This window comes from Rosa chinensis, chromosome 7 (genome assembly GCF_002994745.2).
Source record: "Rosa chinensis cultivar Old Blush chromosome 7, RchiOBHm-V2, whole genome shotgun sequence".
Lineage (NCBI taxonomy): Eukaryota > Viridiplantae > Streptophyta > Magnoliopsida > Rosales > Rosaceae > Rosa > Rosa chinensis.
This window is the reverse complement of record NC_037094.1, coordinates 10,415,001-10,439,292: the sequence shown is the minus strand read 5'-3', so window position 1 is coordinate 10,439,292 and position 24,292 is coordinate 10,415,001. Positions and strand designations below refer to the sequence as shown.

The window sequence follows — 24,292 nt, the reverse complement described above, 5'->3', positions numbered from 1 at the left end:
TTAACATTTGTATTAAAAGAATTATTTCATACACTCACTCAATCCAATAATCAATCACATTGTATTGGATCAAATTTGAACACTTATACTGGATTGGAAAAATATTCAAGATTGGATGCATTTCTTGAAAATAGGTTTGGTCAAACCCAATGTGCACCCCTACTCATGGGGCTATATAGCTCATTCAATTTGATCACTTACATATAGCTAGCTTTGCTAAATGAAAAATTGGTGAGAGTTTCAGACAATTTAGCTAATGAAAATAATTTCTATTGTTGGAGATGTCTTTGCTGACAAATTTATATTCATCTATACTGTCATTATCATTAAAAAAAAAAAGTGTTTTCTTTTCTTAAACACATAATCAAATACTTTTCAAAAGAAAAAATGTGAAACTAAATAATAGCAAATAAGTCAGTGAGCCACAAAAAGAAAAGAAAAGATTCTTCTCTTCTTTTTGCACTGGAGCTAGCAACAGTCGTCGTTATCATCGTTGTCTTTCGCTTATCACTCTAGTCCTCAGCCAAAGATCAGCGTTCAAGGTATTTTTCTTTTTCTCTTCAACTCTTGGATCTAATTCTTAATTTTTTGATTCTAGAGTTCCAATTATACAGTTTTTTGAAATTAGGGCTTATAGGTTATAACAAAATTAGGGCCAATTTCATTCATAAATATTTAGGAATGAACTTATTATGTTTATTTAGCAATGAAATTTACCGGTACGAACAAGTCTATTTTGGATCGTGCAAAATTTAATATGTTTATATATTTTAATATTTGAAAATTTCAAAGGAAGATTGAAATTTTGTCAAAATATTTTTACCAAAGAATTTTTATATTATTTAACCCTGCCTAATTTGAAATCCTTACCAAGCTATGGCAATTTAATCTGGTTATTATTATTATTATTATTATTATTATTATTTGAATAAAGGGGTGGTGCGGCTGCCCTCAATCCTTGATTAATGAAACTGTCGAATACAAGGGGGGGACATTAAGCCTAAACCCCTTATTACAATACGCATCTATAATATGTCCTGAAATAATATCAGGAATCTCTACAAAATTCATGTATTCTACCAAGCACCAACTAGGAAAGAGTGCACTACTGACTACTCTATTTGCTTTGACATAACAGTGACATAACGGAAAAATAACTCGATATGTAACACGATTACAACATAGCATAATTACTAGATGCACAGCTTTCCCATTATGTTGCCGTCGGAGGATAGATCCGACGGCACTGAGCTTCACCCTACCACTAGGCTGTAGCAACCATTTGATGAAGCAAGGAACTCGCCACATACCTACAGCAGACAAGACACTTTGAGTGCATACATAGGCACATAGCCCGACTAGCCCTACCTAACCAATGTAGGAACTTATTGCTCGCAAAAAGCGCGAGAACTAAATAACATAAGTAAACAAAAACAATAAATAAAACAAAACTTGAGGCAGGGCCCAAAAATTGAGCCACAACCCTAACTTTAGCCCAGAACGAGCCCACAGGCAAAACCCAAGTATAAAAGCTCACACCAGAAAGTGGGCCTCCATCCCTCCTAGCCCAAGTCAACAGCTGCATCAGCTCTAGGGATGGCAATAATCCCCATCGGGTAGGGTACCCATCGGGTATTCGACCATAATTGGGAGAATTTCGGGGGAAATCGGGTAACGGGGATGGGGATCCCCAGTATTCGAATTTTGAAATCGGGTACGGGGCGGGGATGGTATTTTGATCCCCATCCCCATTCCCACCTAATATGAATTATCTAAAATATATATATATATATATATGTATATATTATGTATATTTTTGATATTATTTATAAATAAATATCTATGTAAACTTCATCTTTTTATCAATATTTAAATTAAGTCAATATATTTTTGATATTATTCAATTCACCTTGTTGGAGTGAATGAGTAAGTTGTTAGGTTATACTAAGCAGTTGATTGTGGAATTTTTTTTGTCGAATGCAGACTTTTATTGTTCTTTTTTAAGTGAGACTTATATTTGTTTTTGTTTTATTGAAATGAAGAATTTATTTTATGTTGATGTTTGATTTTAAGTTCATACTTTACAATCAATAATTATTTGTATGAATTTTTATATAATAAATTAGTAATATTGTTAACGGGGATTGGGGCGGGTACGGGGACTTAATCCCCAATGGGAACGGGGACAGGGAATCCCCAGTTTCTTATTACGAGGATTGGGGCGGGTAAGGGGATGAATAATGAAGTCGGGTATGGGGATGGTAATTTAATCCCCTTACCCTACCCTCCCCATTGCCATCGATCCCTAAATTCAGCTCGCCTCCATACTCGGCGTCCCACCACCGTCGTCAGACCCTGACCATCACAAGCAGAGTTGCCTGTTTCGAAACACCGCCGTAGAGCCCTCCACAATTCCATGGATCTACAATAGAATCCGATTCAAACTTCAGCAAACCGTCATCGTCCATTTCGTCAAGCCAGCGATCGAACCCATCTAACCATCGATCTCAAGCCACCCAGACGCTGCTTCGACTAGGGGAAGCTCCGTCTTCGCTCTGATCCCCAACCGTCTAGATGCAACCGTATCCTGACACAAAGACAGATAGATAAAAGCACCCTCCGATCTCAGCCTGCGAACAAGGGATACGCCCACTACACTGGCATCCCGTTCGACCACACACACCATACGCCTGCGCGGCCAGAGGCCGGCTCCAATGCCGCGGCGCAGCCGGACGAGAACGAAGCAATACACAAGCAATGTTTCTAGGGTTTCAGCGCATGAGACGTGTTCTACTAACAGATTTTTTTTTTATTCCAACCATTTTTTGGCTCTTGAAATTCTTTTTTTTAATCTGGTTTCTTGATTAAAGAAAAAGATCGAGACCGATCTTGATCATAGCTAGATATATGAATCAACACAAAAGGACGTTGCTAAGGTGGTCGATGAAGGCAAATTGACCCCTTTGACACTAATTTTTATGTTCCACTTATGTGATATTTTTTTTAGGGCACTTATGTGATATTTCTAATTCCACACAACTTGTAAAGGCAGTAAAGCTTTAGTTGAGCCCATCTACCTCTTCCTGATTATGTGATTTTTTCTTCTTTCTTGTAAGTAAAACCTCCAATTTCCAACAGATATAAAGCCACAAGTGTAGGAAAATTCACCTATTAACTTTTAAATTTCTCTTATTGATTTTTTTTTTCACAAAAAATTAGTAAGCTATTCCGATTATGTTCTTGAGCTTCATACAAGCCTTGGCTACTCTGGTGTCAACACAGAAAGAACGTTCTTCTGTTACCTAATATTGATCATATGTACGTTCAGGAGCGGAACCAGGATTTGAACCTTGGGGGGTCGAGACATATAGTTAAAAAAATAAAAAAAATAAAAAAAAAACTACTCCAAGGATAAATGAAAAATCTTTCAATATAAATTATATAATCCATAAGTCTGTATATAAACAATGAAATAGGATTCATATACAAATTGAACAAAATCTGTATATGAACAATGAAATAGGATTCAAATATACTGAAATTAAGTATATGAACAAAATATTGAGAAAAATACCATGGCTGGTAACTACAACAAATTCAATCAAAATTAACCCTTCAATACCTATTACCTAATAGCTTATTTGATAAAAAAACCTAATATACTATTTTGACTTTTGTTATATTATCAATATACTTATTTTTAATAAATCTGCAATTGATTTGTTTTACATGTATTCTTACTAATAAAATTTGATAAACCTTTAAGACATCAACTGATCATCACGTGGGTTTGAGGTTTTGGGCGGGGGGGTGGCCAACTACATGGATGCAAGGTTCTTCACCCAAGTTTATTACATTACAATCATGCAGACCGTCAAACAGTTCCGCCCCTGTGTACGTTTTATCTGTATGTTGCATCTTGGTGTCAAAGACTTGTGGGGATGTTACTTGGATATTAGGAGCAGAAGTTGCTGCGATCACTGTTGACATGCATCAATGCTTTCCTGAATACTGCAAAACATTTTCAGTGGTTCTGATGCCTCAAAGCTTAATGAACAGCTCAAAGTGAATGTCAAACATTGAATAACATGACATAATCACATAATGATGTCTCAAAACTCTTAAAAACTTCTTTTTTTTTCTTAACTCATAAATCAATGCTTTTGGTAGTCCAAAATCCACTATATATACATTCCTCTTTCTACTTCACTATATATACATAAATCAATGAGGGGGCTATTTCCACATTAATTATTTAAACAACTAAACCAGCATCCAAAGTTCCAAACTAGACAAACCAATCAGTAATGGTAATTCAACATGGAAGAGCTCCAACTAAGATCGGGCTTTGAAGCTTGTAGCTTAGGTCTTTCTTCCTTCATTTGAGGTGCCTCTTCCTTCTAATTAACTATGCTATCCTCGATCATCTTCTTTTTGGCCTTTTTTTACTAAGAGAACATGCAAGGTCTTGTGTTTTAACACCCGCATATTTCTTTTGTTTCTCCAATTGGTTCAAGATCCTTAATCTTTTATTATTGCCTTGTAGGAAGAGAAGGATAGAGGCTGGAGCACAAAGTAATCAAGCTACTTCAAGGTATAGGGTGGAGGAAGAATGGAGATTGAGACCAAGAAAATGAAGAGGTAGTTCTGCAGCAACCACAACACCGCAAAGCCAACTGTGATCAAAGACCTACAAAAGGCTATCTTGGTCCAAATCTTTTTGAACCTGCCCTCAAAATCACTCTTTTGCCTCCGTTTGTGTCTAAGGCCTTCTCAAGGTCCGTCGACGACCACTCTTTCATTGCACTTCACAACTGGTTACTTGTGGATGCCAAAGGTGCTGTAGATGTCCCCCAACTTCTGGCTGCTAAAAATGTTCTATCATCTAGTTCCTCAAATTTTGTGGCTCTTCGATCGGTCAAGTACGACGGCAGCTCCTTAACAAAAGGCAACTATGCAGTCAAGGTATCGAGCAGCATGTACTTACATTTTATCTTCAATTCCAAAATTTATTTGGCTTTAGATTGTGTGGTGATGAGCAGCAGTTCTTGTTAGTCAATCCACTAAGGAGAGGAGAAGTTATGAGACTCCCAACAAATTACAACATCTTACAAGAAATAAGGATCCGGAAGTGAGATTTGTTTATTACTATGGCATGGGATTCGATAAGACAAGTAACAAGCACAAAATTGTTCGTGTTCGCAGAATCTGTAGAGAAGCACCATATGATTACAGATTACTGTATGCGGGGACCCATGTTCTTGAATTGGGTACAACCTCATAGCGTGAGATAGACTCGGCTGTTCCCGGTAACTGGAGCTAGATTACTGGATGGCATATGTGCATGTGGAGATATGCATTGGTGTGCAAGTGGAGATACGCATTGGTTGAATAGAAGTGCACTGCAGAGTGGTATAATCACTTTTGACTTCACGAAAGAAGGGTTCTATTTGAATCCTACTCCTCCCGGATCGTTCAGCTCGAACAAGAACTTGCACTTGCTTACTATAAGAGGAGCTTTGGCCATTGTGACGACTTCTTCGTCAGCAGATATGACTCAGATTGAGATATGGGTGATGAAAGATTATGATAGAAAAGTGTGGATGCAAGAGTACACAGTAAATGTTGGAGTGTTTTCTGATTTTGGACTGAAGTTTGCTACTTGTGGTGAATGGGAACATGGCATATATTTCAATCATAGCAGCAGAGATTCTGAATAAATTTGTACATCTTTTTTGGATCTAAGATATCTACTTCAATTAGGTGTTTTATATATCCATTGGGTTATAACCACATCTTAAGTTATACTGGCAGCTTTATGTCGTTACAAGATTATGACAACTTGGTTGATGGTAATGAGCTGGTGAAGCACAGGGTTTGAGTTATTCCAATGGAATGTGCTTTATCTGAGAAGGTATGTTAGCGCTTTAGTTTAATTTCCAGTACTTGAAGTTATGTAAGCACCTGTGATGGGATTTATTAGGGTGATACTTGGTTAATTGTATTATGCAGTTGGTGCATCATACTCTTTTAAGTTTTTCCATTCAGTAACTGTGAAACTAAGATTTAAAACATTGCTTCTTAAATCCTCTTACAGAAGGATTTAAGTTTTTGAGTTTCTTTCAGTATGCGGGTATTATTCATTAACCATTTGTCTTGCTATGCGGGTATTATTCATTTACCATTTGTCTTGCTATGAAGTTGCTTAAAGACCTTTACAATAGCTGTTGATAACGCTCGGATGTCTGTGATATAGTTTTTTCAGGTAACTTTTGATTCGACTTTCAAAACGACCCTAGAGCAAAGGCAAGTTGAAATTTATTTGAATAAAAAAATAGAAACCGAAATGGATGTCGTTAATATGAAATAACAAGCACCATTTGCGAATGCAATAGATGTTGAATTTCTAAACAGATTTAAAAACTAGGGTATCTCCTAATGCAAGAGAGCCTTTGCTTGCAGAACTGGCCAAAGGATACAAGGAACTGTTTTATCAGAAAAATTCTTTTTGGCTTAAGGCGAAGATGGCTTGAGGATGTCAAAGCTGTTAAAATATGTACAGCTTTTAACTGCTTAATGCATTAGTTGAGAGACAATTTTAGTGCTAGAATCACTAATGACATTAATGCTTTGCTTGGTTACAAGATTTACTAACAATTCCACAAACTTGCTATTGCCTCAAAATCAGGTGAACGACGTTACGAAGTGTTGCTAAAACATTGAATAGCATAATATAATATTTTTGAAAATCTTATACAAAGTCATAAACTTAGCTTCTTCAGTGAATGCCAAAGTAAAATTATTCCAGAACAATCATATTGTTGAAAAGAAAAATACCCCAACAGAAGAGCAATTAGAGGAAAACAAAGGGAAAACAGGGTACAAGACAATTGAAAGTAGCTCATGCTTCGGCCTTCCTTTGTCTGGCTTGCTCCTGAAGTAGCTCTTCTCTATACCTCTTAACTTCCATTTCCCTTTCCAGTCTTTCTTGCTGAAAAAGTAGACACCCACAACACAGCACATCAATATCAAATTATGGAAGGCTTTAAACATTAATATTAATAAAACAACTACAATTATGTTGTAACATTCAACCAAAAAGGTAGCACAACTGAATAGCTTTTGTTGAGTTTAATGTCTATATGAGCAGCCGAGGATTGCTACCGCGCATTCATATCTTGGCTTTCAATAGAGGGTAATCAGATGCAGACTGAAACACAGATCAGTGCTTCTTTGTTTTTTTTTTTTTTTCTGAGAAGCACATAAATGGTTTTGGTAGTCCAAAACACAGTATACTTCCCCTCTTCTACTTCACAAGTTTCTGCTTTCTACCTAATCTATGGTGATAGAATGCGTGGCTATTTCCACACTGCTTAAAAACAAGCATCTAGAAACCAACCAAGTACTAATGGTAATTCAACATGCTAGAGCTCCCCCTAAGACATGTGCAGTGAAAAAAATGTGGAAGAGATCCAACTAAGAAACCTTGGAGTGTGTCCTTTTAAATCGGAAAGCTGTGTCTCCTTTCAATTTCATCTCAAAATGACAAAGCCACACCCAATGATGGAAGACCTTAGCTCCAACTAGGAAATCCCACGACAAGAAACAGCTATAACTTATACATGGTTTAGTTCTACAAAGGAGTCTCGTAAAGGCATAGCACAGTAACCATGGTTTACAGTGAAATTCAAAGTTCTACCATGTTGATCCCCAATACCCAACAACCAAACATTGCATTTCTGGGCTCTTTAAACAACATTCCCCTCTTCATGGACCAAAGAGCAAGAGAATGAAATCGAATACAACATTTGATAACCTAATCCCCAAATTACATTTTATCTTACTCAAAAGATCACATTTTTCTTGAAGAAATGAAGGATTCAATGATAACCCATTTCATTGTTTGGGATTTTGATGCTGAAATTGAATCAAATTCCAAAATTGATCTTCAGAAACGGCCAAGTTCTCAGTCCAATTTCAATTGAATAGGAATAAGGGAAGTTTACCTTTTCGTCCTGATGCAGAGCGATCCAGACGTGGACTTTGTCCATGGTTTGCCAGAAAACGAAAGCTCCCAAAGTCATAGCGAAGTAGGTTGCGACCTTCACCATCTTGAGCTGCTCTTCTTCTTTCTCTGCTCCCAATTTCTCTTGGGTTTTTCAGGTAACACAGGCACACTGAGACAAAACTCTTTTACTTATTTAAAACGGGTCGAATCTCAAGTTGGGCCGAAACACTCCACCTGCGACCCGACCCATTTGGACAAAGTTAATTATTGATTTGCTCAGATCAAAATTAACTAGTAGAGTCAAAATTTGGGATTTTCTTTGATCTAATAACAAATATGGTTTGAAGATGAACCTGTTTTGAAGCACTATTCCACTACTATACACAAGCCAAAGAAGAGACAAAGAATTGGCTACAATATATTCAAGACTTATGTATAAGCAAGAGAGAAGAATGCACACAACGGTATAAAAAAGAAAAAAGAACAAAAAAAGGGATGAATCAATATCTACACCAAATCTAATCGAATTTGTATACAATATGTATGAGTTTCTTGTGGAAACAAGGATGAATTTATCATTCGAACATTTGGCTCATCACGTCCAAGTACAAATTACTCCATTCTTGTCCGCAGAAGCTAGAGGTTTTCCATGTCCACTCCATGAGCAGCAGAGGACAGAATTAGTGTGTTCCTTCAGAGTGCTCACAATGTCACCTTTGGCTATAGACCAGATATACACAGCACCATCGGCAGATCCAGCAGCAACGTAATTGTCATCTGGACTGATACAGGACCGGCTCCAATTAGATGCTACTCTGTTTCCGGTGGCTCTCAATGTGCCACAAACTTCTAGGGTTCTCATATCGAAAAGGTGATGCACATTGTCCCTCCCACTCGTCAATACCATGTTGCCACTTCGCGACAAAGATATAGACGTAACAGCATTTGAGTGTGCAGCCACTTCGTTGAGTAGCTTTCCTTTCTGGATATCCCACAGCCGAAGATTCCCATCAACATGACCTGAGCAAATGGTCTGCCCGTCCATGCTGAAGCAAAGAGCATTGCAGTGTTTGGGGAAGATTATTGTGTTGGTGCAGTAACCTTTTTGCAAATCCCAGACTTTTATAGTACGATCGTAGGCTGCACTCACAATGTGACGACTTGAGAACTTACTCACATCTACAGCACAAACTTTATCCATGTGGCCGGTGAGAGTATGGCGCACTCTCCCCAAGTTAGCATCCCATATGTACAATTTGTTCGAACTGCTTGCTGCGATGATAGATCTATTATCATGGGTAATGGAAAGGTCAAGAACAGAACCAATGCAACCATGAAGTGTATTAGTCAAAGCCCCTGTACTTGTATCCCACATTTTGATTGTCCCATCCTGTCCACCAGAAATCAATTTGCCTGAGTTGTACTCAAATAATATGGAAGCACAGCCACCGTCATGGGCATTGATCCTGTTCTTGCATGTGGTGGGATTGGTTGACTCCACAAAGTACTCAGCACCTTCTTCACTTTGGCGGACCACACCATCTACTTGCTGCATGGCTAGTTTTTGCAAACCACTGGCCTTGATCCGCTCAAGCATTTCTTCATATAGTGCATTTGCCTAAATGAAGTAAAGAAAACATGAGTACACACAATTTAAAAGAGGTAAAAACATTCACAAAGAATTCACTTTCAAGAACCAAAGAACTTCAACCCTCTTTCTACATACTCACAGACCATATATTGTACCGTAAGTAATGCAACTACTTAGATGACTTGGCTGATAAAATGTTATCTGGGGATCACGTATTCTTTGTGGAGGCTTTATGTCACATAATAATAAACACTGGTGAACAAAAGGGTCAGGCCCCATGCAAATAAGATATACACAAATCTAAAATACAAATTCATTAATACTATTGATACTAGCAAGAATATGTATGCAATTAAGCATATATTGGCATAGTTATCTAATACAAAAATAAGGAGGTATTGAGAATCATCAACAAAGGTTAGTATATAACACACCTTAAAGGAGCAAACATCTACAACTATCAAAACCAAAATTTCAATTGATAACACTCATACAAAGTACCTCATTTAGGCGTTCAGCATCCTTCATTTTTTCCAACATCCAGCGGTCAATTAACACCTTATTTTCAGCTTCAGCATTCTTAGCTCTAACAGACATTTCTTCTAGCTGCGCCCGTATTTCATTGTTCTCACTCATAACCAACTCTAGAGCTTGAATCTTCTTTTCTAACTCCGCCTTCAACTGAGAGCACTCATCCCTGCAACATGTACGCACCGCATTCAATCATACAAAACCCTGAAATATCAAAAAGCATCTCCCTCGCTGTTACAGGTAAACGTAAAGGCAAATCTTTCACCTTTTTTGTGTCAGCTCATTCTGCTGATCCACAATCGCTGCTTCTTTCTCCTGAAGTAAAGCTTTCGAAGACCTAGACTCTGCTACTTCCACCACAAGCTGCTCCGACAGCCGAGATTGAGCTTTATAGCATTGTTGAAGCTCCAGTTCCAAATTATCAGCCTTTTCCTTCCATTCAGAGCCCTAAACAACAATTAAAAAAAAAAACCAAAGAAAGCGCACAATTGTAACTTTTCCACTACATTAAAGACAGAAAACACTCCATCACTTGATAAAAAAAAATTGGCAATTTTGGATCAAGATTTTCGCAATATTCAAAACCCTAAATCATAGGAATTTTACCTGATGAGCAATTGGATTGGCGAGAGCGATATACGCTGGAGCATGAGCACCTTCTTCAAGCAAATGCCGCTTCCTTAGAGCCTTCAGCGCGTGCTTAATCGCCTTCCTAGCTACCTCCTCCTGCGACCTGCACAAAATCCATCATCTTTATCAAACCAAAACCCCAAAATTTTCACCAACACCAAAAGCAAACTACTTGCACTGAGCTCTGCTTACATAATTGATCGAATCGGATAGTAATCGCCGGCGCTAGGGTTTCAGCAGGAGGGAGCGATCATGTCCGGAGGGGGGGAGGGCAATTCCGGAATGTGAAAACCGCGACGATGATGATGCTGATGGTGAATGTTACAGCTCAGAGAAACGGGATTTCGCAGGGAAATCGTGGGTTTTCGAAATGCGTTGGGAAATAGCGGAAGGATGGAATTTGGATTGGGATTGAGAGACTAGGGAATTAGGGGTTTGCGTAGACCTAGAGATCGAAGTTGGGAGCTGCAAGGCTTTTTGAGTTTGGACTTCTAATTGATTTTTACAGCCGCAGAGTTTGGACGAAGCAAGGAGACGCGGGTCGAGGTCAGCCTATATGAGAAACGACGTCGTACAAGCCCCCACATGTTTTTTTTTTTTTTTTTTCCAACAAATAAGATGTTTTAGAATTGAACTATGGGAGAATTCCACAAATGGTCACTCAACTACGACACTTTGGTTGCTCAAGTTTTAAATATATCACTTCACTCAAGTATTATATTGTCATTCACAAAAGTCACCCAAGGGGCATTTTTTCTCACAACAAAGTGACTTTTGTGAATGACAGTGTAATACTTGAGTGACAAAAGTAATATATTTGAAACTTGAGTGACCAAAATGTCGAATGAGTCATAGTTGAGTGACCAAAGTGACTATTCTCCCTTAAAATAATTCTGCTTTGTTTCTCATAAAATTTTACATGATCGTTATCATCATTTTTGTAAATTATCTTAGTAGTTTTAATTTTTCACATTTCTTTACGATAAAGTGTTATAAGAGTCAAAATCTTCTTCAGCAAGTTATGCCAGCTCAAGTACATTTTATGGGTCATGCTGCCGGATTAGTGCCATTCCTCTGAATATGAAACACAAGTTATGATGTTTAATCAATAAAATTATTTTCACTCCCCTTAAAAAAAATGTTATTAGAAAGGTTTTAGGGTTTAAGATTTGAACTTTCTTTCACATATGATAGAAGTCTCATAAAATAACAGAAAAATGCAATGCGGACTTTTGGCAGTTGTGTAACCAAAAGAACAAATAAAAGCCATATAATAACCAAGTTATTTTCCACACATTTCCATCATCAACAATGAGCTTCATTTTCTTTCATCAATGATGAAAAACAATGAGGTTAGCGTTTCTTCATTAACAATCAATAACACCCAACACCATATCAAACTCTACAAGCCAATGCCACAGTTACAAGTGAAATAACATAAAAACCACAAAGACCACATCCTTCAACCAGAAACTCTGGCTGACCTAAACCCTTAACCTTAAGACTTAAGTTAGACCCCAAATAATTTCCCCATCCGCTTTGTTCTATGTTTCTATCCCCCAACACTGCCAATCCAAATCCAAATTTTTAGCATAGATTTACCCAGCTCGAATTCTGTCCAGCCAGTCGACACTTCTCCTTGGTTTTTCTAGCTGATGGTCAACGCTTCTCCTAGATGATCTCTCATGGTGGTATTCGACGCTCCTTCGGGACCTCTCTATCTGATCAACAGAGATCCTAAATTTCTCTAGCTTGTCACTGTTATTTAACTTGTAATCATTAAGTCTCAGCTTTTCAGGTCGTCTATCAGTGCTTCTCCTTGATTTTTCTCTCTTATCAGTACTCTTCCTCGGAAGCTCAGAGTAATCAACACTGTGCCTAGGATATTCAACACTATGCCTAGGACGTTCGACACAGTCTGTGCTCTTCCTTGAACTCAACTTGCGTGGAGGCGCTTTTTCAATAGTGGATATGAACTTGTTGAGATGTCTAATATATTCCGGATAGAGTTCCAAATTGCAGTGATTTCCGCCTTTGAGCCATAGAGGTTCGTATTTCTCTTGGCACAGTAGCCAAAGTTGCTTGCCGTGAGAGCAGTCAACAACTTCATCACATGTTCCCTGTTGAAGAATAACAATCAGAAACATGTTAACTTTTAATTAACTTCAGCTGGAGTCGATCACCTCATTATCAAAATGCACCTTTGAATGCATGTTTTTCCTACTTTTGTAGAACTTAAAATAAAATTTATGTCACAGGTAGACAAAAAAGCAACAGAACAATGCAGAATAACATATCCAAGTACTTACATGTATTACCAGCACAGGACATTTCACCAGTGGGATTTTATCAATGTTCTGCACATTAAATGAAAATCAGGTCCCCACACATACACAGGCATCAGCATTCTCTAGATAAAGTAATTTGATAATAGTCATCATGCTAAGGGACCTCACCTTGTAGATATCAAACCAATAACTGCGCTTCACAGAATACATAACTCTTAACCCTGATAATATCGGACTATGCAGAACAATTGCTCTCAGTTGAGGCAAACGAGCAGCAAGATCAACAGTAGGGCCACTTCCGACAGATTGACCATAGAGGATTATGTCCTCCTGCTTGGCACCATACCTCTCTTCGAGACACTTATATGCAGCTTCAATATCTGCATAAGTATTATGTTCACTTGGCTGAAGAAAGGCATACAAACTAGCATCAGAGAAACATTCTATTAGAATGAATCACAACAAATTCATGATTCATACTGCAGTTACCTTGCCTGATGACTGCCCATATCCAGAGTAATCATACCTGGACATATTCAAAAATAATACGATTCAGAATTTTTTCCATGCAACTTATTAAAAAAAAAAATTAAAAAAAATGTGTATCTTCTGGAGTTAGTTGTTGCATAATGAGCCCACATATTTGCTAATCAAACATAACACGATCAAAAGAAGCTCTTTAAGCTTAATTAGAAGAAACAGAGTCTGGAGTAGCAAATATATCTTGGAGGTTGATTCAGCATCAGTTACTAAAACACTCCATTCAAGAGGAGCTTTTGACAACAAAAATGCTAAGGCTGTGCACATTTTGTTACTGTCCTAGAGACTTCCTTTTCCAGTCTTCCTAGAAAAGCAAGGAACTTCTTACTCCAACATAACACATTATCTTTTAAAAGAACAATGCTACTCAACTTGGAAGGAAAATCCAAGTGAGTTCAGATTATACAATTACAGTTGAAACCCAGGTTTGCAGACAACCAGTATTTGGTGTGTGGGTACTATATTCAAATTTCACATGCCAAAGGAACTTCACCTTCATGGATAGCCTCTGAGTTATCAAAGGTAATGCCGATTTACAAATATTTGCATTTCATCCAGGACTTTCTGTTGACATTTGAGGTTAAACAACAAAACTTAGTACAATAAGATCTACCACATGTGCTACCTAACTTCTCAGGGGATTAAAAATATTCAATAAGTGATTCTGCTTCTTCAAACCACCTACCACTCTCTCATTACTAATGTAAAGTTTGGTTTGGAATCAGCAGATTCAACATTACTTTTCCCAACTGATGAAATACTATATATACTGTTACACCAATGTATTTCATGTTTGCTATAACATACATGTATCTTTTAGAACTACATTGTAAACAGATTCTTTTAACCATCGACTTTAGCTGAGAACAAAATTAGTTCTAACTTTTATGCTTCTATAACCATGACACTTAATAATCTACCTATCCCCGGTCCCAACCAAGTACATTTCAGGTCACCAACTGTACAATTGAATCCCAAATGACAATAAACACAACCAGTCTCCAAACTCCAGCCTATCTCTAAATGGAAATATCCAATTTTAATAAAACACGTGATCAGAAATCTCCAAATATTCAAACTTTTGTGGGTTCCTCATCAAAGTAAAGACCCCAAACAATCCACAAACAACATCACGCAACAACAATTCAATTCCTTAGTTTCAGTCGGATATAACAACAATTTCGAATACTGAGGCACTCCTTTGGCAAGTGAACAACTCATGTCGATAGAACAAACACTAAAATGTGGCAGAGTCGCCATTCTAATCAACACACACAGCAAACTTTGCCAAAATTCTCAAATGGGTGACACAAAATCACCAACAAACACTCCACACAACACAAAAACCAATCACAAACACAAAGAAACTCAAATTTGAGTAAAGGGTATTCAAAATTTGCTTACCCCATGAGATTGACACGCAGGTGAATACTCAATTCAATGAAGAGCTCGTACATCTGGCCTATATCAGTAGCGTTGCCATGAGAATACAGAACGGTGGAGGTGGCCATTGGGTGGCGGACATAAACGGCCACGATCTCATTGCCGCGGCGGGTCTGAAACTTCAAAACGTCGACGTTTTCACGGTGGGGAAAAGGGTCGATGAGCAAGAGCCCAGTTGCCTGGCCCTTAATGACCTTGTAGGAAGGTGGGTTTGGTGGGAAAAACGCAAGCTTTGCAGCCATGGATGAAGTAACCCCACCCATTTCAGAGACTATGGGGATTTGAAGAAGAAGAAGAAGAAGACGATGAAAGCAGCAATCTTTATTTGATTTGCTACTTTCTGTTTGCTTAGTCAAGACACACAGTGTTCGTGTGTGAGAGTTTTGGAGTGAAAAAGTGAGCAAATTTTGTGGCTTTTGGCAAAATAAAGACAACCTCTTATACTCGAGTCAAAAACAAAGAGGAAAACAAAATTCAATAATGGCTTTGATTTTTGTTTTTTTTTTTGTTTTTTTTTTTTGTTAATAAATATTGAGCAAAATCAAACTCAATTTTTTGTTAGTTGTATCCAAAAAATTAGTGGCAATGTTAATGTGAGTAGTCATATCATGCTCACGTGTGTATCGTTGTCATGTTGCTTTCTTGAATTTTCTTATTCCTTTTCTTTGTTTTTTGGTATTTAAAACCCTTCTGTATGGGGTTTGATATGTACTTCCATGAAAATTTTGATCAGATCCTCATTTTTTGTGTTACAGGAATTGTTCAAGACTGTACCTGAATAGCGATTGTAAATTTGTAATACAACTTGAATTCTTGAAGAAAACGATTACCTATCAATAATGTAGTGTTAAAATTTGATGTTTTATTCACAATTCGTACGTTTAAGATTTATAACCAATAATTCATTCTAAAAAAAAAAAATTATAACCAATAATTGATTTATAGATTTTTGGTTTTTGTTTTTCTCCATCTTTTCATTTTTACTTCTATTTGTTTTTGCTAATTTATAAATTAATAAATAAAAAATTGAAAACAAATCCGTGATTTCATTTTGATCAGAAACAATATATCCGTGAGTTCTCACCTAAGGAACCGAATCTGGCCAAAGATTATGGGAAATATATGGAAGACTATCAAAGAGCAAATTATGGAGATCCTATCGATTAAGAAATATGTGGCAAGAAGCCATAATTGAGTATCCCAAAGATTAAGGTACTTGACTATTTAAAATTTTGGCAAAACAATTAGGTATTTAGTTAGCTTACGAAGCCATGCACTCGATTTTCAAGGACAGATGTCCTCCACTCTTCATTAGTTCTACTCGAATTGATAACGAGGCTCTTCAATAATACAAACACATTAATAATTAGATAATTGCATCCAACTAACAACAACCAGATGGTTATTCCTTATTCAAAGAAATTTGACAATTAAGAAGAACTTTCTAAGAGAATTCCTCTAAAACCAAAAATAATAATAATAATAATAATAATTAAGAGAATTGTAGCCTAAAGAAACAAATCATCTTTAAGAGAAAACAATGTAACAAAAACACTGTGCACATAATACATACTCATCATTTGGGAGAATATCATCAATGGATCTGATTGATGATGGAAAACTTTCATGAAATAAGCACATAATATTGTACAATTAATTTTGGTATCTATTGGATTTTTACGACGAATCGTTTGTTTAATTGATACTTGATTGTAATTAGATATCTGAATTATATCAATCTTTTTTCTTTTACATATGATCATTGTGTTTATCTATAAACGACTATAAACTACAGTTATACGAATTGAGAATATAAGAATTCATGACAAAATTTGAACAAAGATATCTGTTATTCGAAAATGTTCACCTGGTCAGTTATTGACCAAGAAAATAATGCTCAACCACCTTTGGATGTAAATCCAATGACAGAGAGAATTATTATTAAGTTGAGGTGTTTTGTTTTCCACCATTGGATGTAAATCTAAGGGTTATTGAGTATAAATTCTTTGGTCAGCAACTGACCAGGTGAACACCACTGATCTATTATTAGTTGTCAGTACATGGTTGCTTTAACACAGGTGTTACAAAAACACTATTGATAGATTATTCAGAGCACCGCCTTGCACTTGCACCAACATAAATGAATGGTTAGATTGCATTAAATACACTTTTTGTTTATTAAAAATAAGTTGATAATAAATATCAAGAGTTGAGATTATTTTATAAGGGTTGGGTCACTTACACCGTCGGTGCATAGAATAATTTTCAAACTTAAAATCATATCTTTCTTCTTGAATGAACATGAATTGAATGTGTTGATGTGATTGCAAATTGATGGGGAGATGTTCAAAGCTTCCACCCCAAACCTGCCGAAAGAGAATTTATTACAAATCGGATAGAATAAACAAAAACCATAACGGTAGTGATAGACACAATACAATTGTATAGAAATATAGTCATTCAATTCCAAGAAGATAGAAGTCTCCATGTAATGACAAATGGGATGTAATAGAAATATTCTTTTGGTTTGGGAAGTTGAAATTATTCCGCGAAATTCGAATTGGTATGGACTATGGAGCAATGGTCCTCTCAGTGATTGTGATTCGTGAAGAGAGTATGTTGGGGAGAATGAAGACAATTCCCTTGAGAGAATGAGACCGCTCACATGCCTCCCCTCCTTTTCCTCGCTTCAAATTCATTGATATTTGGGAAAAACAAACGCTCTCTTATCTATTCTTTTTGTTCATCAGGTCGAAATTTTTATGATTTCATCACATAAATAAATGGTTAGATTATATTAAATACACTATTAGGTTAATAAAAATATTAATTATAAATATTAAGGCTTGAGATCATTTTATAAGTGTTGGGTCATTTACACCGTCGGTGCATAGAATAATTTCCACACCTGGATTAGGAGTTTATGATCTAAAATCTTAAGGAGTATATATAGCTCACTCGTTCATAGAAAGTGTGATACAATTTTTAGACCTCTAGGGTGAACGAGCATATTCATCTTCATTGTCGATTAACATACTTTTACTTAATAAATTTATAATCAAACTATCCATATCTTAAATTAGTCTTCAAAGATTGTCTTTGTAAAAAATCAATCGAATCGGAAATCGTTTAATTATCTAATTGAATTAAATAAATTGATGGTTCTAACAATACTTACTACTATTATGATGAACCGTCCATATGTTTCATAGAAATGAATAACTAAAAAGTCTTCAATTTGTTTTTTCAATATACACCCAAATATGCCAACTAAGAACAATCAAGGATTAAAAGGGAGGCCTCTGATTTTCTTAGAGCGACCTCAGTAAATGAAACTTAGGGTTTCGTGTTGCTGGCGGTGGTGAAGCTTCACTCCCCTGACCAGGTAAGGCTGCGGCGCACTCTCTGGGTGGTGTGCGTCGACGGTACGGTGACGGCGCTGGTCGGAAGGCAGATTTGTTGAGACGGCTTCTGGGCTGGTTTCAAGTTTTGGTTCGGCGGCGGAGTATTGATTCCAAGTTGTTCCAATCTAGGCGTCCTCTGGGTTGGTGCAGATCGGTATCTAATAAGTCAACCGAGGTGGTGTTACGGTATAGTCAAGCGGTTTCAAGAGCAGGTGCAGGCTCTCAGTCGGCAACGGCGGTAACCGGTCTCCGTTTATCGTTTTTTTTTACTTGCGGTGTTTGTTCCGAGTCTGGTCCAGTTGTTCCTTTCCTAGATCGGCGATGGTGGAGGACCAGGGCCGACCGCCGGACTGGTGACCGGAGGTTGTCTTCTCTGCTGCTCGTTGCAAGTGGGTCTGCTGAAGAGAGGTGGATGAGATGGGCTTTGGCTATTTGGGCCTCCGCCTGCCTGGGTCACTGTTTGTGGCCTGGCTAGGCTAGCCCATCTCTTTTATTTGCCTTTGCTGGATATGTCTGTTTGTGGGCCTTTGGGGAGCAGCATAGTGTTTCTTTTGTTTTTCGCTTTGAATAATTGATCTCGACTCGGCTTCTTCCCTTTTTGGTCTGTGATCGTTGCTGTGTGCTGACTGATGAATGGCGATGTACACCATATAGGTCTTAAGAGTCAATGCTTGCCATGTCAGTTGCTCTAATTCAGGGCTAGATAGGTGTAGGGGTTTTTAATTTAAGCTTTTGTTTTTTAGTTTGCTTTTTTCTTTGGTAGCTCTGCTCTTGCAGGCTGCTTTGTGCATTGTGATGTAATATGAGGGATTTTCGAATTCCTCTAGCTTGATCGAGAGAGGTCGTTATTATTAATGGAACCTAATTCTGTTTCCCTAAAAAAAAAAAAAAGTCTTCAATTTGATTGAACTTTTACAGAGCTAATATTTGTATTGATTATACAACATGAATGGTTGGATTAGAAAAGTATAAAGTTGTTACGTGTTAATTGCAAGAAAGAGTGAATATGCATTCACTCAAGGGGGTGAACCTAAAAATTGTCCGTCTTGGTATCCCTTGTTCAGTGGACATAGAGGTGATGGCTATTATTAAGGTAATTGAACTAGTATGGGTGTGGCCCTGCGGGATTGGAAACATATTTAGCTAAAGGTGGACTCTACCCTTGTTCCTAGATTCATCCATTTCCCTCAACTTTTTCCATGGAGACTTCATGTAGCTTAGAATAGTTGCATGTTTTATGTCTCTCAAATGCAATTTCGTTGTTCTCATATTTTTCGAGAAGGAAATTAAGTTGCGGATGTTGTGGCAATTGTCGGTTATAAACTTCATCAGGTTTGGTTTATTGGGATTCAATCCCCCATTTCCTTGTGGACTTTTGTCATCGGGATCAACTTGGTTTACCTCATTTTTGCTGTCTTCACTGAGTTTCATTTAGTGTCGCTAAGTTTTGTTTGTAGGTTGCTTTGTGTTTTTATGTGGAGGGGTTTCATTTTTCGTTTAGGAAAAATTCTTTTATACACCGACGGTGTAAGTGAACCAACAATTTCAACATATCTGAGCCGTTGATATTTATAGACAATTTTATTTTTTAATAATAAAGACACACACACACACACACACTTAATATTATCCAGCCATCTATTTTTGTTGGTGTAGGTATACGTCGGTGCACTAAATACTCTCTCTTCGTTTAGCTTCTTGTCTCTATTGTATTGAGGTTCTCTATTTTAATAAATGGAGTTCTGCTCCCTTTAATAAATAAAAAATAAATAAAAGATTCAAACTTACTTTTTTTAACGTAAAGTAAAAAAGATTAGCACCCTGATACATTATTGGCGACGCTACGGTTTAATACATTGATTAAATTTTGGTCAAAGAGTTTGAGATCGAGATAAACGTCTAACTTGAATTTGAATTTTAAAAAATATAGTAAATCCTTGTATTTGTTGTATAAGCTCAGAGCAACAAATACCCACATTTACAAATCCTTAGCTATCCGCAACTACTCAGCAGAGTTTGCACCCTGCATCGTACCAACGTATATGGTGCATGTCGTGTCTAAATTGGAGTTGGTCATGCACTCATGCCCAGAAATTGGTCCATAAGATGTGAAACTTCTTAGTTCTTGTGTACCTGGTAATCGAGACTGATGTTTCATTGGTCCATGCATCATTGGAGAGATGTAACATACGACAAACATTATCGAAGAATTGAATCATCCATTATGCGATAACATCTTGAGGACTCGTTTGGGTTCTATTTTATTAGCAAGTGCAACAATATTGAGAAAAGAAACCATAATACATGGATAATACATTGTAAGTAAATAAATTTTGATAAATACTATATACCATGCACATGCATATGGACAATTCCCACTTTTTCTTGGTACAATAATACTGATTTTATGCATGCACCAATTAATTGATCAGTTTTGGAACTATAAGCAGAAATCAATCGTTGATGAACAATGTAATTTCCAATGAGACATTCGTACAGTCAAACGCAATTACTTTCACTTGGGAATTTAAATTCGACCGTTACCTATCAAGTAATTCCTTCAAGTGACATATATACAGTAATTTCTCTGCACGTAACAGCTGACGGAGTCAATGGACCACCGATGGCGGAATCTTCGACAAGGACCAATAAAGCCTGATGAAGACGATCATCATGTTCCATCGTAGCAACAGACAATCGGCGACGAAAAAACAAAGATTTATGTGGATGAATATGCTGCAGCAGCCATCAACCGTGTAGTAACAATTTTATATGTCTCTAGCGGTCTAGCCTCGGCCATAATCTGGATGCATGGCCCAGGTTCTTCTACAGTTTGGATACCCACGTCAACGCAGTGCTCAAGTATGATCGACCAAAGCTTAATCCCCCCACAGATGAAGCTTGGCTAAAAGTCACTCATCAATATTGCAGGTAAGTGTTGGTTTTGCACGACGATAATTACGAGTTTATTAACACCACCTAAAAGTTATAGCAATTTTAGTTCTTCATTGCTTGAAACAAGGACGAGGATAAAACAGTACGTTTGTATACGTATATATTCTCATGCATGTATATGTGTTTGTGTCTGTGTGTATATATAGGGTTAGTAAAGAAAAGGTGTTATGTGACAAAAATCCAATTTTCCATTATAGTTTCCAATTTTCAGTATTATATGCGTCATTTTACTGTATATATAATATAGCTTTGCCAGTTTCATATGATTTTCAGGTTTTTACCATGCAAAAAACTATATGTAGATCATAAGTGGTTATTTGTTTAAGAGTGACAATTCAATATGTATTCATGTTGTACACAATCCAGTAAAGATATCCAGTAAAGATTGTCGCCGATCATTGTAGGACTATGCGAGAATGGGTAAAGTCCGAGCACTTCCTCACCGAGACATCGACAATGTCCAATGGGTGTGCGTTCCACGGCAGCCGGATATGGCTACCGAGGCTTAAAAGGTCAGGGAGAAAACTTCTCTTTAGCAAGAAACAAAGCACTTACGATCGTTGAGACTCTAAGCTGTGACCAAGATTATGCTCGACGAGCTCTTGAAGACTCTACACCTGACATGGCTTTTCTCTCGAGCTCAGCTAAGCCAAATGAAAGTTAAGAGAAAGGTCAAGCCCGTTTGGGGAGAAGCATTTCATTATGCTCTTTTAGAAGGACTGTTTGCTGACCCATTGATAAGCCATTTCTTGCAGACTAATGATGATCAAGATTCATTCTACTGTATTGGTCATATGCCCTTGCTATCACCTCCAGGCTCTGTAAGTAGCAAATTACATGACCACGACTACGTCTACATGTTAGATTGGACCGACTTTGAGGCTTCAGTCCAAGAATGGGAGATCCGTTTCGCCTTTGAGCTACTTGAGACGTTGTTGATATTTCCATGTTGATTTTCACATTTGGCGGTTCATTGTTGAGTTGTTCATCTACAGAAAGATTGTCACGCCGAACGGAGACGTGTACTTAAAAACACAAGGAATACCATTCGGTAGTTGCTTTACAACCATTATCGGAAGCATCACGAACTATGTTCGTGTTCAATACTTATTCATGCGTTGAAGTGGTTCTTTGGCCACGGTTTTCACTGATGGGGATGACAGCCTCATCGGAGTTAAAGATGAGCAGTACACTTCATTTCCGATGGACAATTTCAATCCCATTTGCGATGAGTTCAGTTGGAGAATTGGTGTGTTTTAAATCATCATATGAAGATCATATTGGCAACTTTTTGCTCATGAACGTTGAGAGAAGACAACGAGATAGAGATGTACTTGCGTGCCTGAGGATGTTGATGTTTCCCGAGTATGAAGTAGAAAGTGGGGAGATATCAGTTAAACGAGCGCGTTCGATATGGGTTGACTCGGGGATTTCTCCGGGTTTGTACTCGGGGATTAGGCCGGACTACTTGTTTGAGATATACAAAAGCCTAAAGATTAGGTATGGATCTTCAAATGCCGGACATGTCCAGGTAGTACTTTCCAATGTCGAATATTGTTGGGACACTTTAGAATATGAAACTTTACGAGCTCCGTTGTCTCAATTTAAGATGTAATACAATTATGCATCAGTTGCAAGCAGTACGTAGAACTAGTAGTTGTGATAGTGTTTCTTTGGGTGAAGAAAGAAACCAGCTGAATATCATGTGCTTTCTGCTTTAAAAAAGCTCAATAACTCAACAAGGGGAAATGATCATTTACCCAATTTCAACAACAAAATTGTCCACTTGCTCCACTAACAGTTTTTTAACTCCATTTACCCAAAACACTTTAAGGGATTATTTCCCTACTACCCAATTAATTCTTTTTTTATTCTTTTTATTTATTTTTGGGACTTTTTTGCCCTCTCCTTTTTTCTCACTTAGAGAGAAAAGTCATCCTCCACCTTGCTGTTTTTGGTGACCAGTGGCCGGCCGAGGACTCAGGCGACCGTTCACGGAATCCGGCTACAGGACTGGTGACCGGATTCCGGCGTCTGAATTTATTGCCCCCTAATAATACCCAGTAACCATATTATTGCCCCCAGTAATCATATTATTGCCCCTAATAGTACCCAGTAACCATATTATTGCCCCCCAGTAATCATATTATTGCCCCCCAATACTCATATTATTGTCGTCAAGTGAATATGAATACACTACAGGCACAATTAATCAATTTATAATCATATTATTGCCCCCCCCCCCCCCCAATAATCATATTATTGTCGTCAAGTGAATATGAATACACTACAGGCACAATTAATCAATTTATAATCATATTATTGCCCCCCAATAATCATATTATTGTCGTCAAGTGAATATGAATACACTACAGGCACAATTAATCAATTTATAATCATATTATTGCCACCCAATAATCATATTATTACCCTCCAATAATCATATTATTGCCCTCAAGTGAACCAAAATGAATACAATAAAAACACAATTGATCAATTTATATGTTCACTTTTTTTTTCCTTCCCCATTCTCGGAGCTCACATAATACAAAAAAAAAAAAAAAGTGCTATGGGCACCAGATCAGATCGACTGGGGACGAAGAAACTCGATATCGGACCGGAGCACCCAGATCTTTAAGCTTTGGGTCGTGATCTTCTGCTCCAGCACCAAGGACCGCTGCTCCATCGCCCCCATGCTCGCGAGCTTCAACGCCAGCTCCTGAGACTTGTTCGCCTGCAATTCTTTCTCCACCTGAAAACGAATCTAGAATTGATCAGATTTCTGCCGCTGGAAAAGTTTTTAATTAGGTTTTGAATTGGGACCTAGAGGAGAGAGAGACGTTGGTTACGAGTGTGATCCATATGTTCGAGTCGGCGTCAATTTGATCAAGAGGTGTCTGAA

The 24,292-nt window shown here is 37.5% G+C and overlaps 3 protein-coding genes and 1 pseudogene across 3 annotated transcripts; 1 reads left to right on the top strand and 3 right to left on the bottom strand.

Annotated features, from left to right (window-relative positions):
- Positions 1 to 6,706: 6,706 nt before the first annotated feature.
- On the bottom strand, positions 6,707 to 8,178 carry LOC112178674. The gene is made up of 2 exons (XM_024316856.2): positions 8,007 to 8,178; positions 6,707 to 6,991 (listed from the first exon to the last, which is right to left on the bottom strand). Exons 1-2 carry the CDS (start codon positions 8,109 to 8,111, stop codon positions 6,902 to 6,904), a joined length of 195 nt encoding a protein of 64 aa, XP_024172624.1. The 5' UTR covers positions 8,112 to 8,178; the 3' UTR covers positions 6,707 to 6,901.
- Positions 8,179 to 8,491: 313 nt separating this feature from the next.
- LOC112178672 (autophagy-related protein 16) lies at positions 8,492 to 11,288 on the bottom strand. Its single transcript, XM_024316855.2, has 5 exons — positions 10,953 to 11,288; positions 10,737 to 10,863; positions 10,396 to 10,577; positions 10,101 to 10,296; positions 8,492 to 9,626 (listed from the first exon to the last, which is right to left on the bottom strand). Coding segments are annotated over exons 1-5 (1,530 nt in total). The 5' UTR covers positions 10,955 to 11,288; the 3' UTR covers positions 8,492 to 8,603.
- Positions 11,289 to 12,034: 746 nt separating this feature from the next.
- On the bottom strand, positions 12,035 to 15,452 carry LOC112175493 (alpha/beta hydrolase domain-containing protein 17B). Its single transcript, XM_024313166.2, has 5 exons — positions 14,993 to 15,452; positions 13,538 to 13,574; positions 13,217 to 13,453; positions 13,070 to 13,117; positions 12,035 to 12,880 (listed from the first exon to the last, which is right to left on the bottom strand). Exons 1-5 carry the CDS (start codon positions 15,292 to 15,294, stop codon positions 12,359 to 12,361), a joined length of 1,146 nt encoding a protein of 381 aa, XP_024168934.1. The 5' UTR covers positions 15,295 to 15,452; the 3' UTR covers positions 12,035 to 12,358.
- A 6,401-nt stretch (positions 15,453 to 21,853) lies between these two features.
- Positions 21,854 to 23,005, top strand: LOC112177390 (annotated as a pseudogene).
- Positions 23,006 to 24,292: the final 1,287 nt, after the last annotated feature.